The sequence below is a fragment of the Coregonus lavaretus genome, assembly GCF_964263955.1.
Source record: "Coregonus lavaretus genome assembly, chromosome: 36".
Lineage (NCBI taxonomy): Eukaryota > Metazoa > Chordata > Actinopteri > Salmoniformes > Salmonidae > Coregonus > Coregonus lavaretus.
Genome location: NC_140023.1, coordinates 6177174 through 6192564, shown reverse-complemented (window position 1 = coordinate 6192564; position 15391 = coordinate 6177174). Strand labels below are relative to the sequence as shown.

At 41.2% G+C, this 15391-nt stretch overlaps 1 protein-coding gene across 1 annotated transcript in view; it reads right to left on the bottom strand.

Moving 5' to 3' along the window:
- Window positions 1-15391, bottom strand: part of LOC311110796 (pro-neuregulin-3, membrane-bound isoform-like) — a gene marked incomplete at both ends in the record, with an annotated part of 437403 nt that overhangs the window by 160925 nt on the left and 261087 nt on the right. The window contains one exon of the mRNA XM_084153362.1: window positions 9367-9496. Within this exon, the coding sequence (XP_084009488.1) occupies window positions 9367-9496 (130 nt within the window). The remainder of the gene's footprint in view (window positions 1-9366; window positions 9497-15391) is intronic.

Sequence of the window (15391 nt, the reverse complement as noted above, 5' to 3'; positions counted from 1 at the left end):
TTTTTACTGAAGCAGATGGGTTTTTCATGCAGCCGGGATACAGACAGGGCGCAGAATGGATCTGTTGTTTGTTTACCATTCATAGCGCACACACACACACACACACACAAACACACACACACACACACACACACACACACACACACACACACACACACACACACACACACACACACACACTGCATACATATATGGGATCAATCTACACACCACAAATACACCTTTATCCCCAAGGCTTTACCCATCAAGGCTGACTATATGTAATAACAGGGAGTCAAAAACAATACACCACAAAATACAATTGTCCCCCTCCATATACCTGACACACGCTTGTGCTCAGGTGCATTGTGGGTACTCAGTAGCTCCCTGTGGAAATTATCAGGTGAGGGAAAGAGAGGTTATATATTTAAAGCGAGCAGCTTCACTTAACGTCCTCTAGGCTGGCGTCAATCAAATCACTGTCTGACGTCCCTGAACGCACACGGACATTCCAGGGTTATGGTAGGTGGGAAAAGGAGAAATGTTGAGAGAATTGGAATAGAATCCCTCTCAATGTCTATGGCAACAGTACACTATGAGGTGCCACAGTCAGAAAACCATCAGGAAGGAAGATCCAAACACATACAGATGTAGGATCTTAATTTGAGCCAGTTTGCTACAGAAGGAAAATAATCCTGCAGCAACAGGAAATGTGAATTATTATGTGGATTATAATTAATGGAATTTTTGTAGGGGTTGATACAAATTTTTCTTCAGGGAAAATCAAGTTTGAAATTTCAAAGTAGCCTTTTTAAACCTCAAATACACTACAAGCTGAACATTTCCTTCATCACTCCTGCAACAAGGTGATCAAATTAAGATCCTATTTCTGTATGTCCCCCCCACTCTTTGGTGGAGTGTCAAAAAAACGTGTTTTTTGGAACAGCAGTTTGCTGCAGGAGTTACTCTGCTTGTTATCTAACTCAAATGTCAATCGAGATGATGAGTGCAGTCAGACATGACTGAAAAACAGAATGTCATTATCTGATAGAGAATGTTTTTGTTTTTTTTTAGCCAGAGGCTGCACAACACTGAATGTCCTCATAAGACCTCCTCAGGGCATACGACTTGTCCTTTGGAGTGAAACCGTCCCAATGAATCAACTCATTGACTTAAATCAAGCTAAGGCTTCACATGCCTAGTTCCGGGGAATTAATTTCCTCGACACCACTACCCTTCCAGTTCCCCACATCAGTCTAAAATGAGACATAAGACCTCAAAGTAGTTGTAGGCCTAGTTACTTTGTCTAAGCCCAAGACACCAGAGTCCTGCCCATACTGCTATCCCTCAGTGCAACTGATCAATGAATAACAAATGGCTTGATGAGGCATTAGAAAATACAGCCATCTGTTTAGATTTTCTCTACATTGATCTTAGCCTGGTCCCAGATCTGTTTGTGCTTTTGCCTACTCCATTGTCATTGTCAGGGAAAAGTAACAGACTGGCACCCAGGCTACAAAATTCTCGCTCAGCTGGATAGTTTGTTATATTGCAACATGTGTGTGTAAGTTTGTGTGTGCGTAAGCGTGTGTGTGTGTAAGCGTGTGTGTGTAAGCGTGTGTGTGTATCTAAGAGTGTGTGTTTAAGCGTGTGTGTGTGTGTGTGTGTGTGTGTGTGTGTGTGTGTGTAAGCGTGTGTGTGTAAGCGTGTGTGTGTGAGAGAAAGATAAGCCAGAAGGCATGTACATGTAAAGTTCTCTCTCCCAAGATCCTACAAAATCTATCCAGTAAGCTTAGGTTTTGTAACATGTTTGCAATGTATGTTGGAAACAATATTTCATTGCACCAAAATTATGCTGAAGTTTGATCATTCATTTCAGATAAGACCCCTTTTCTACCAGGGAGAAGCAAACAGCCCCAGCTGCATGGCGTCTCAGCCTCAGTAATATTGGCAGGGGCTTTGCAGGGATCTCAGCTCTCGTTTCCAACCTGCACTGCCGCACAGTGACAGATGGGATTGCCTTTTTCCGTTCCACAGCGGCGAGGAAAGGCTTAACGTCTCCCTGTTACTAACTAGACGGAGGCCCTTATAGTCGGTTGACGCTGAAAAATAAATCGAATTCCCGCCCCAAAGATAATAATAACAAATAAACATGGTTGTGTGTTCAAGCCCTGGGTCTCTCTTGTCTTAGACCAAGCCTGGCCTGGTTGACACAATTAGGTACTGAGTTTATTCAAGTAACCACTAGAACACAGAGAGAGACAGCGAGACAGAGAGAGAGAGAGAGAGAGAGAGAGAGAGAGAGAGAGAGAGAGAGAGAGAGAGAGAGAGAGAGAGAGAGAGAGGGAGAGAGAGAGAGAGAGAGAGAGAGAGAGAGAGAGAGAGAGAGAGAGAGAGAGAGAGAGAGAGAGAGAGAGAGAGAGAGAGAGAGAGCAAGAGATAGATAGATACTGTAGATAGAGAGATGGAGAGAGAGGGAGGGAGAGAGAGAAAGTAACAGAAAGAGATAGTAAAATACAGAAGCCATCCACAAAACAAGGCAACATTAGCCTGCAAAGAAATTCATTACAAAACAAAAATATAGTTGCAGTACTTGACTCAGAGAGAGAGTCCATCCCCTCCGGTAAACAACCAACATAATTGTTCACTAAGGCTGTCGTTACAGTCAATAACTGTAATTTTGAAGTGAACCCAAACCTCTCCCAGACCAGTTTCTACTGAAATTGTTCAACATGAGCTGCGTCTAGCTAGCAAGTTTGTAGCTAGCTTGGTTAGCTCGTTGCTAGCTAGTTAGCTAGCTATCTAGCTTGATCAAACAGGGCTGGCAATTTCATTTTGTCTAGCTAGCTAAATTGTACAGCCAGCATTTTGTCATTTTGTCATTTTGTCTAAATCGATCCTTACACAATAACGAAACGGTTGGATACAGAAATAATAATTTGTGAAATCACGATGTAATGCAGTAGATGACATTGTTGAGCAGAGGATCATGGCTTATGGTAGAGAAATTAACATTACATTTCTGGCAACAGCTCTGTTGCACATTCCTGCAGTCAGTATGCCAATTGCATGCTCTTTCAAAACTTGAGACATCTGTGGCATTGTGTTGTGTGACAAACTGCAGATTTTAGAGTGGCCTATTATTGTCCCCAGCACAAGGTGCACCTGTGCAATGATCATGCTGTTAAATCAGCTTCTTGATATGTCACACCTATCAAGTGGATGAACTTTCTTGGCAAAGGAGAAATACTCACTAAAATTGTAGAGAAATAAGCTTTTTGTGTGTATGGAAGATTTCTGGGATCTTTTATTTCAGCTCATGAAACATGGGACCAACACTTTACATGTTGCGTTTATATTTTTGTTCAGTATACATTCTCATTCTTCCCTTTCAGATGCACTGCAGTGTTCTATCACTGACCCTCTCAGTCAGCTGAGGCTATTGCCTGGAGATTGTTGAATGATATGCCCTTGCACGTGTAGTTAGAATAGGCCTCATTAACAATGTTGAGAGATGAAACTGAAATGGTAATACTTCATTGACTGGAAACCATGATGATAGGCCTGATTGTTGAGAGTGCTTTCATTTCAAAGGCAAATAACAACCAATCATTTTCTAATTTGTTCCCAACAATCAAATCAGCCCTCTCTCACTTATCGTTATAGAAATCATCCACACTCAATATCTCAAATCACTGCCCAGTATAATATACAACACAGTCACAGTGACTCCATTTTCTTTTTATATTTAGAACCAAGGGACTTTCCCTTCCTATATGCTTCATAGAACTAACAAAGACAATCAGGGTGCTTTCGGAGGAACCTAACCCTTGATGTGTAAATCTCCAACTCCCATCTGGTGTGAAGAATGAATATTTTTAAGCCTTGACTGTCCGCTTGTATCAATGTGTTCAAGGCCAAGCAGCCTGCACTGCAATCTCGGCCTCCGAAAGACTCCAGCAATCCTTTCAGACTGTGTTGCCATGGCAACAGGCGGCAATGAAGAACAACCACCACCTGATTGGTCTTGAAAGTAAACGTAAAGTTATAGTACTCCGACTTGGAGAGGACGGGTTCATACCAATGATTGATATATTTGCTGTTTTGAAGCCTGTGCGCCTCCATCTTGGCACTCCCCCGGCCGTTGTATTGGGCAGTTCAATGGTGAGCAAAAACTTTGTGCTATCTATCCAGGAGCACGATTACAGGACATCAATAAGCTGCTCCCAAACATTTTAAACCAGAATCAGGAAATACTGTCTATCATAGTTTATGTGGGATTAATTTACATTATGAAGGGCAGCTCAGAACAGCTTAAGATGGATTTTAAAGAACTGATTGGGTCACTGCTTGACACCAACAAATGCCCCATAATATCTGGCCCTCTCCCCTCCCTAAATCGTGGCATTGAACGTTTTAGCAGACTTTTAGCCCTCCATAACTGGCTACGAGACTATTGCAGCTCTGTGGGTGTAACATTTATTGATAATTTTGATACCTTCTGGAAACCAAGGTCATTTTATTAGGAGGATGTGATCCACCCAAATCATTTGGGTTCCTGGTTCCTTTCACAGCATTATAAGGCTGCGTTGAGACAATGACTTATCAATGACCCAAGCCCAGGCCAGTTAATCCCTACCATTGTCTCTCTGAGTTGTCATAATGCTTCAGCAAATGTACATTATCCCAGGGGCGTTGGAAGACACAATGTATGTAACCTAATTGATGTCCTTCTAACTGCCCTGAATCCCTCTACTGATCCCACAGCTATTGTATGCAGTAATCATGTGCCTATGAACCAGAGTGATACTGTTAGCACTGAGGCGATGTGCCCTAGTAGGAAGTCCACTGTGTGCAGCTCACCCTGCACTAACATAAATACCATGAGCATGTCCACTTCTGCTAAGCTTCCCAGTAAAGCAATGGAAACAATCAAGCATCCCAGAAAAGTGCAAAAAATAGCCCACATTAGCATATGCCTAAGAAACAAGGTTCATGAAGTCAATAACTTGCTAGTAACCAATGACATTCATATTCTGACTATCTCTGAAACTCACTTAGATAATACCTTTGATGATACAGTGGTAGCAATACATGGTTATAACATCTACAGAAAATACAGAAATTCCAATGGGGGCGGTGTTGCGGTCTATAATAAGAACCACATTCCTGTAAAGCTTAGAGAGGATCTCATGTTAAATACTGTTGAAGTAATATGGCTACAGGTTCATCTGCCTTACCTAAAGCCCATTCTTGTGGGAAGCTGCTTAAGAACATCAAGTGCTAACAGTCAGTATCTTGATAATATTTGTGAAATGCTTGATAATATATGTGATATCAACAGAGACGTATATTTTCTGGGTGATTTCGATATTGACTGGCTTTCATTAAGCTGCCCACTCATGAAAAAGCTTCAAACTGTAACCAGTGCCTGCAACCTGGTTCAGGTTATGTCAACCTACCAGGGTAGTTACAAACAGCACAGGAATGAAATTATCAACATGTATTGATCACATCTTTACTAATGCTGCAGACATTTTGCTTTAAAGCAGTATACAAATTCATCGGATGTAGTGATCACAATATAGTAGCCATATCTAGGAAAACCAAGGTTCCAAACGCTAGGCCTAATAGAGTGCATAAGAGGTCATACAATAAGTTTTGTAGTGATTCTTGTGTTGATAATGTAAATAATATTTGCTGGTCTGTGGTGTGTAATGAGGAACAACCAGATGCTGCATTTTACACATTTATGAAATTGCTTATTCCAGTTACTAATAAGCATGCACCCATTAAGAAAATGACTGTAAAAACTGTTAAATCCGCTTGGATTGATGGGGAATTGAAAAATGGTATGGTTGAGAGGGATGACGCAAAAGGTATGGCAAATAAGTCTGGCAGCACAACCGATTGGCAAACGTACTGCAAATTGAGAAATCATGTGACTAAACTGAATAAAAAGAAGAAGAAACTATACCATGAAACAAAGATTAATTATATAAAGAATGATAGTAAAAAGCTTTGGAGCACCTTAAATGAATTTTTGGGGAAAAAGGCAAACTCAGCTCCATCATTCATTGAATGAGATGGCTCATTCATCACAAAACCCACTGATATTGCCAACTACTTTAATTAATTTTTCATTGGCAAAAGTTGCTAACTTAGGCATGACATCCCAGTAACAAATGCTGACACTACACATCCAAGTATATCTGACCAAATTATGAAAAACAAGCATTGTAATTTTGAATTCCGTAAAGTGAGTGTGGAAGAGGTGATTTTTGTTTTGTTTTGTCTATCATCAATGACAAGCCACTGGGGTCTGACAACTTGGATGTAAAATTATTAGGATAATAGCGGACGATATTGCTACTCCTATTTCCCATATCTTCAATTTAAGCCTACTAGAAAGTGTATGCCCTCAGGCCTGGAGGGAAGCAAAAGTCATTCCGCCACCTAAGAATAGCAAAGCCCCCTTTACTGGCTCAAATAGCCGACCAATCAGCCTGTTACCAACCCTTAGTAAAATATCTGGGAAAAATAGTGTTTGACGAGATATAATGCTATTTTACAGTAAACAAATTGACAACAGACTTTCAGCACGGAAGGTACTGAATGACTAATTACACAAATGACTAATGATTGGCTGAGAGAAATTTATGATAAAAAGATTGTGGAGGCTATTTTGTTGGACTTCAGTGCGGCTTTTGACAGTATTGATCATAATAAATTAGTCCTTAATATTTCAAAAACTAAAAGTATTGTATTTGGGACAAATCATTCACTAAACCCTAAACCTCAACTAAATATTTTAATGAATAATGTGGAAATTGAGCAAGTTGAGGTGACTAAACTGCTTGGAGTAACCCTGGATTGTAAACTGTCATGGTCAAAACATATAACTAAGTAACTAAGATGGGGAGAATTATGTCCATAATAAAACCCTGCTCTGCCTTCTTAACAACACCATCAACAAGGCAGGTCCTACAGGCCCTGTTCAGTCTTGTGGTCAGGTGCCACAAAGAGGGACTTAGGAAAATTACAATTGATTCAAAGCAGGGCAGCACGGCTGTCCCTTAAATGTACATGGGGAGTTAAAATTAAGGATATGCATGTCAATCTCTCAGGCTCAAAGTGGAGGAGAGATTGACTTCATCACTACTTGTTTTTGTAAGAAGTGTTGACAAGCTGAATGCACCGAGCTGTCTGTTAAAACTACTAGCACACAGCTCGGACACCGATGCATACCCCACAAGACATGCCACCAGAGGTCTCTTCACAATCCCCAAGTTCAGAACAGACTATGAGAGGTGCACAGTACTTCATAGAGCCATGACTACATGGAACTCCATTCCACATCAGGTGATGCAAGCAGTAGAATCAGATTTAAAAAACTGATAAAAGAAAACGTATTATGGAACAGCGGGGACTGTGAAGAGACACACACACACAGGTACAGACACACGCATACACACACATACGCTAGCACACGCACTCTACACACACGTACATTGTAATATTGTTGTATGGTGGTATTATACATTTTGTATTGTAGATATGTAGTGGTGTAATAATATTATATGATGTACTGTTTTATCTTTTATGTGTAATGTAAGTTCCTTAATGTGTTTGGACCCCAGGAAGAGTAGCGGCTGCCTTGGAAGCAGCTAATGGGGATCCCTAATAAATACACATACAAATACATTGTAAAAAATATTTTGGAAGCTATAGAAATGCATTATTAATGTTTACATTTGTTTTGCCACATTTATTCCATTACAGACACCTTAATGCATATATTTACATTATATTATTTGAGCTTAAAGATGAACTACACAGATATCGTTCCACCATTTCCTGGTTGCTAATATTCAAATTGTTCGCCTAATTTCAGTTCATGCGACAAAACACTGTTTGAAGCTGGTGTACAAAACCGAAAGTAAAAGACGCAAAAACGAAACTTAAGAACGGGAAGCATAGAAATTGCGCACATAGAATAGATCTACCGCTTCTTAGACTTGCTTTCAATGAGAATGACATTTATAACCCATGTGTGAATTTGGCCCAAAAAGTAATATTTTGCAGCTTTAACATAAAAATATTGCAACACCAGGGTTGTGGGTTCAATTCCCATGGGGGAACAGTATGAAAAAGTACGAATGTATGTACTGTAGGTCTACTCACTACTGTAAGTCGCTCTGGATAAGAGCGTGTGCTAAATGAATAAAATGTAAATGTGATAACAAAATGAACTGATACATAAAAACATTTTCCTTAAAGTATATATTTTTTTAAGTTCTAATATTACTGTCCCCACTACAACAACAAAAATACTTATTTACATGTAATTTTGTCCTTGGAACATTTAATTGAAGTACTGTAGAATTCCATTCATTCCTATGGAGGACTGCTCCTTCTGGGGAGTGCCAATATGGCCGACCGGTGGTTTCAAAGCCTCCCATTGGCTAATACATAGCATCAGCAATCCTGGATTTATATACATCATTGAGCCATACATGAGGTGAGTTTTGACCCGGGTCAAATAATCATAAAGTAGCACTGTCTAAAACCCAGAAAATCCACTCCTCTCTGAGATTCCCTTTGATGTGTGTGTGACTGTGTGTGTGTGTTGTACTCTTGGCAGCATTACTCCTGTGTGTGACATACTTTCACAGAATTTCTGTCCCTGGCACAGTAACCATTCCTCAGCATTAAAACATCAGTCCTTCAGTGACCTGGTCCCTTCAGAGCGAGGTTACATAACAGAAGTCTTTGAACAGCCAGCCGACTGGAAGTCCTCAGGTTATGATTTGGAAGGAGTTTGTTCTGGGATGCAGTTAGAGAGGCCCAGTGTTTAAAAAGGCTAAATGCCTCCGAGTAGTAGTCAAATAAGTACGACGACTAAAACTACTTCACCAATTAACACCGTTTAAACGAAGACCATGGTCTCTTATTTTCTTGGCTCATCAATTAGGAATATTAACTTATGAATTCCTCTATTGTAACTTGGGGGTGGGTAACTTGTGAAGAACCTGTTGCGTTGATCACTTGCACTCAGAAAAGTATTTGCTGAACTGCACAGGAGGTCTAAGATTTCAAGCTTTGAAGAACAATTGTTGCACACGATTATAGTAATTTTCACTGAGACCACCCCGTGGGGACAAACTTCTGTAAAAATGCCACTTTAAATCCAACAGAAAAGGGACTCCATGCACCACAGCGGGTCAACTAATAGTCACCATAAAACAGACCACCTCACAGACATGGTCCCAGAATACTGTTACTTGGAAAAAGAATGTGGAACACTTATAAGTCTATAACAGTAGACTCTCTCAATCTATCCTCTCTGAAGCCTCTTTCACACACACACACATACAGTCGCCGCACCTGCAATGTTTGTGTGGACCACTCAGCGTCTCGATGACGAAGCATTCTCCATCGTTCAAGCAGTAAGCCAGGTCCTTCTCGTGACATTGCTTGAAATGCTCTGAGACCAATGGAGGAATGGTGGGTGACACTGCAGGGAAAATAGAGAGATGACAGAAAAGGGAGACAGAGAAAGAGAGAGCAAAAAATAAAGAGATAATGTTAGAAAAACAAAACAAGGAACACACTTCCTCAGTTCAAATTCACACGATAAGACTGTTGGACAGTGTTTCCTATCCAAGACTGAGTCGTAAACAGCCATGCATACCGTGTGTCACAACTGCAACACAACTCAACAAGGTACTCCAAGAACAGAAATTAAGAAAAAAAGAACTAATCCTCCCAACAAATTCCCCAGAAATGCCCAGTAATGCCACGCCCCGCTCTGCTGCAGTAGCCATGTTTTCCTATTAGTCTCCTCTGCAGTAGAAGTGACAGTGGACGTGCTGTAATACACTGTACGTAAAGTTAATACAAAGCCCAGAGCGTTTGCCTAGCTCCTGGTACGTCACTGAGAGAAGATGAATGACGAATGCTGATAATCTGACCTGCTGTGATTAATACTAGAATGTCTGCAGTGTTTGGGAACTTGACTCCTCTCAATGATCAATAACACCAAGTCTGATGTACACAGAGCCTACGCTGCAGGGAGAATATCAACTTTGCCTAACTGATGACAGTCCTATTAAAAAGCTAGGCCATGCCTCAATGGTCCTTCATGCATGGGGAGTTAGCCTAGCTAAACTGGAGTTGAGCCGTGCTGTTGTGTTTTTCATTTTACGTATTCTGTTTATTATACAGTGACAGTACACATTAATCAACATTTCAGCTTACAAATCCATGAAATGCATTGGAGTTAAGTAGCTATGGAGCTAATTTACATCTTTAGTCCCGCAATGCAGACCTAGGTTCAAATAGTATTTGTTTTCTTTCAATTACTTTCATTGCACTTGATTGAGCTTGTGTGGCACAATATAACCAATGAATTAGTCCCAAAAGTGCAAATCCCACCCATATAGCACTTTAGATAGTATTTGACACAAAACAACTCCCGAGGATATAGTTCATCACACCTGGGCCTGTATCCACAAAGCGTCTCAAGTATTAAGAATAGAGACATTTTACTCCTACTCCTATGTGTCAAAATAAAAGCTATGCATGAAGCCTCTTTAGTCATAAGAATCCCACCTAGTCTACAGATATTTAGGACACCTCATGAGCTGTCCTAACCAGTTAAGTGTTAACAGCAGGTGTCTTGATAATAGAAAATTACAGCAAGTCAGTGGTTCCGGTGCCACATGCAATTGCTTTGAAGTTGTTGGAAGAATTTTTATATTTCTCTACTGAACAAAAATATAAATGCAACATGTAAAGTGTTGGTCCCATGTTTCATGAGCTGAAATAAAAGATCCCAGAAATTTTTCATATGCACAAAAAGCGTATTTCTCTCAAATGTTGTGCACAAATTTGATTACATCCCTGTTAGTGAGCATTCCTCCTTTGCCAAGACAATCCATCCACCTGACAGGTGTGGCATATCAAGAAGCTGATTAAACAGCATGATCATTACACAGGTGCACCTTTTGCTGGGGACAATAAAAAGCCACTCTAAAATCTGCAGTTTTGTCACACAACACAATGCCACAGATGTCTCAACTTTTGAGGGCGCGTGCAGTTGGCATGCTGACTGCAGGAATGTCCACCAGAGCTGTTGCCAGAGAATGTAATGTTTATTTCTCTACTATAAGCCACCTCCAATGTAGTTTTAGAGAATTTGGCAGTACGTCCAACCGGCCTCACAACCGCAGAGCATGTGTATGGGCGAGCGGCTTTCTGATGTCAACATTGTGAACAGAATGCCCCATGGTGGTATGGGCAGGCATAAGCTACAGACAATGAACACAATTGCATTTTATCGATGGCAATTTGAATGCACAGGGATACTGTTACGAGATCCTGAGGCCCATTGTCGTGCTATTCATCCGCCGTCATCACCTTATGTTTCAGCATGATAATGCACGGCCCCATGTCGCAAGGATCGGTACACAATTATTTGAAGCTGAAAATGTCCTAGTTCTTCCATTGCCTGCATACTTATCAGACATGTCACCCATTGAGCATGGTGGTCACACCAGATACTGACTGGTTTTCTGATCCACGTCCCTACCTTTTTTAAAATAAAGGTATCTGTGACCAACAGATGCATATCTGTATTCCCAGTCATGTGAAATCCATAGATTAGGGCCTAATACATTTATTTCAATTGACTGATTTCCTTATATGAACTGTAACTTACATGTTATTTTGGCATTAATACGTGTCACACATCAGTTTGCAAACAATGTAAAAAAATAAAATATAATTGAGTTAAGGAGGGCTCTTTTTTGCTTTTTTGAGTAAGGCAGTTTAAAAATGCAGGTGTTTCAGCCTAGCTCAGTGCTTTCTGTGGTGGTGGGGCAGCCAGCGGAAAATACGGAGCGTAGGGGTTGGTAATGTTCTCTAGTTGCGCTGTGATTGGCTCAGTGTTCTGTCACTCATGGGGACACTACCTCACCGCACAATCTACAGGGAGAGCTCGAAAATTCAAGCCCCTTTGGTGCTGCCATAGAGTTACATTAGAAGTGCCCATCCTAGAAGGCTCAAGGTCATTGGCCACAGATAAAATGACGTCAAATCACATTATATCTACAGTAGCTTTGATTGGACTGATCATGTCAACATCATACTTTCAAAATATTAGCTAGCAAGCTAGCAGTCATCATCATGAATCAAGTCGACAATCTACTGGCAAGTCCTTATCAATCCTTGTCATATGAAGAGAGATTATAGGTCAAACGTATCGGTGCTCATCGGCCATTGGACGTAAACATTACACAACAAGTTGGAAATCACAAATTTAACAATGAGTGGTTTGGAAGTAATCAGTGGCTAACTGCAAGCAATGCAAAGCAATAACTAGCCTGCTATTCAGTGGAGTGGAGTCTCCTGAGTGGCGCAGTGGTCTAAGGCACTGCATCGCAGTGCTAACTGTGCCACTAGAGATCCTGGTTCGAATCCAGGCTTTGTCGCAGCCGGCCGCGACCGGGAGACTCATGGGCGGCGCACAATTCGTCCAGGGTAGGGGAGGGAATGGCCAGCAGGGATGTAGCTCAGTTGATAGAGCATGGCATTTGCAACGCCAGGGTTGTGGGTTTGATTCCCACAGGGGACCAGTATAAAAAAAATATATATGTATTCACTAACTGTAAGTCGCTCTGGATAAGAGCGTCTGCTAAATGACAAAATTGTTGAATGTTGCGTTTATATTTTAGTTCAGTGTATATATGATCAATCCATAAATAATCTAGACCTACATGCAACAGTAGCATATCTCTTGCGCTTTTGACAATGATTTAATGTGAAGCTTATTTCTCATGATATGCATAAATACTTATAACTAGGCTAGGCTAATAAATAAACATGTTTTTCTTTCGATTATTTAATTACCTACATCATGTTTTTTTAAGTTATCCATTTGGAGCGCAACATCACGTTGTTAAAAACATTATCTGCAAGTGACTTGATGCCTACTGTGCTAAAGTGATTTAGAGTTGTTAAACGGAGGTGACGAGTGAGTGTGTTGATATAACGGTAATATTGTCTAAATTCCGCATTTAACAACCATCAGAATTGGTTAAAAAAAGTTTTTTTTCATGCCAACATATTAGTTAAGTGTAGGCAAAGTGATCGTGTCAGGCGGAAATTATATCAAACGTTTTACCATTGCAACATTTGATGTACAGTCACATTCACTGTGGTTGTCTGAAGCGTGCTATATAGAGTTGACAACTGGCGATGCCTCATTGCGATTGGTTATTCCCCATCATTTGCAAAAATGTCAATTAGTGTCATCACTATCTTTCCTTTGCGGTACCTCAAACTGTCATGATTACCAGCTGAAGTAAACTTTAAAGAGTTGATTTTACTCCTGGCTCAGAATTGTCTTATTCAGCTCAGCAGTGTCTTATTAACATCGTCCTAAATCCGACTCTGAGCTGGGAGTTTTTGTTTTCTTTTTAGTCATGTTTTAACAGGATTCCTAGGACCTTTTCTGAGATGCTTTACGGATCCGGCCCCGGTCTGGTTGATAGAGGATAGTGGGGGAGTTGAGTTGTCTGTGTGTGAGTGCTTATTAGGTCTGGTAGGGGAGGCAGTCATGAAGCTAACAATGGTGCTAATTAGATGTAAGGGGCAGATGTCAAAGAACCTGTTTTGTTTCCATGAGTTTCCGAGGGATCAGAAATACAATAAAGTCTAATTCTGCTGTTGTTCTAGAGGAAGGAGTAGAATGATGTAGATTCAGAAAGGGCTGTCATTTTCACTGAATACAGCTCACAACGACAGCCAGCATGTACATAATAGCCATGTCCATTCTAATTTGTCCTTCTACAAGCAATGCTTTGGTGTTGCTCCAACATCATCAGTACAGTATGATGTTCCCTGGGCCTTGCCTGAGAGTCCTTCCCATTGGCTCTGGTGATTTTACACTTGGATTCCCTGGCGTAAAAATATATTTAATTTGGGGTGAAGAGCACTTCCCTTGCTGTGCCAGACATTGATAGGCACTCTTACTGGAGATGTTCCCATCTGTGACAACACACCCAGTGAAATGAGCCCCAATTCCTCTGGATGATATAGTCTATGCATGCAGAGAGACTCTCAACCAGAGGTCCACATCGTCAAGTAGCCAACATCCACGAGGCACACTGGAGAGCCTCTAGTGTTTTAAACAACCTAGACCTGATTTTAATGCTAGGCTGGTTGGGTATCCAGCATCACAAACTGCCCAAAGATGATGGCAGTACTGCAGTTTCTTTCTCTCTTTGTAATGAATTATGGCGATGTCACGTCTCTTTAAAAGAAAGTTGGGCATCCAAGGACAGATTATTTCATAAGGAGACAGCTGCCTGTCAATCTCAGAGGAACCCAGGCGACATCTAGACCAGTGTTTCCCAACCCTGGTCCTCGAGTACCCCCAACAGTACACATTTTTATTGTAACCCTGGACAAGCACACCTGATTCAACTGGTCAACTAATCATCAAGCTCTCAATGAGATGAATGAGGTGTGTTTGTCCAGGGTTACAATGAAACTGTGTACTGTTGGGGGTACTCGAGGACCAGGGTTGGGAAACACTTATCTAGACTAATCTGAGGAGAGTTCCTCCTATCAGATCAATGCACCACTGTTAGGTCATGGATAACACAGGTTTCCACTCTCACCTCCTATTTGTTTTTCTTTTAGTGAAAGGCGCAGCTCCTGCTCTAGAGTTACTGTACAATAGACTAGGGTTTCCCAAACCTGGCCCTGGGGCCCCCGCTCGGTTCACATTTTGGTTTTTGCCCTATCACTACACAGCTGATTCAAATAACCAACTCATCATCAAGCTTTTATTATTTGAATCAGCTGTGTAGTGCTAGGGTAAAAACCAAAACGTGCATGCGGGGGCTAAAACTATAGAGCTCCACTTTAGGGAGTTCCTCAGGGCACTCCAAACTGCAGAGATCGTTCTGTTCGGTCAGTCTGTCAGCGCAGATATGTAAGTGATTGGTTTGAGATGGGTATAGTGTTTCACTGCTCACATAGAGAGGTGATGTTGTGATGGCAGGGTGGGAAGAACACTTTAGGACATTGTGATTTCTAAATTGAGAAACAGACCTTATGCTCTCTGTCGCATCCTTCAGTCTCGGTTTGTCTTTCTCTGGGAGTGTGTTTGTGTTGTGCAAGGACGTGTTGGAGGAGGTTAAGAGATGAGATTCCCGTGGGCGCCGTGGTAATAGCGTCCTTCAAAAGTGACATTCCCCCAATGCATTGCTTGGCAGTCTGACTGATAGTGAAGTTCGCTGAGTATCGATCGCCTTGAGGAACAGAGAGTGAATCGACAACACAGAACGAACTGGGAAACAAGGTCTCCTGCAGTGAAATACTTTTTACAGTAGGAATGCCC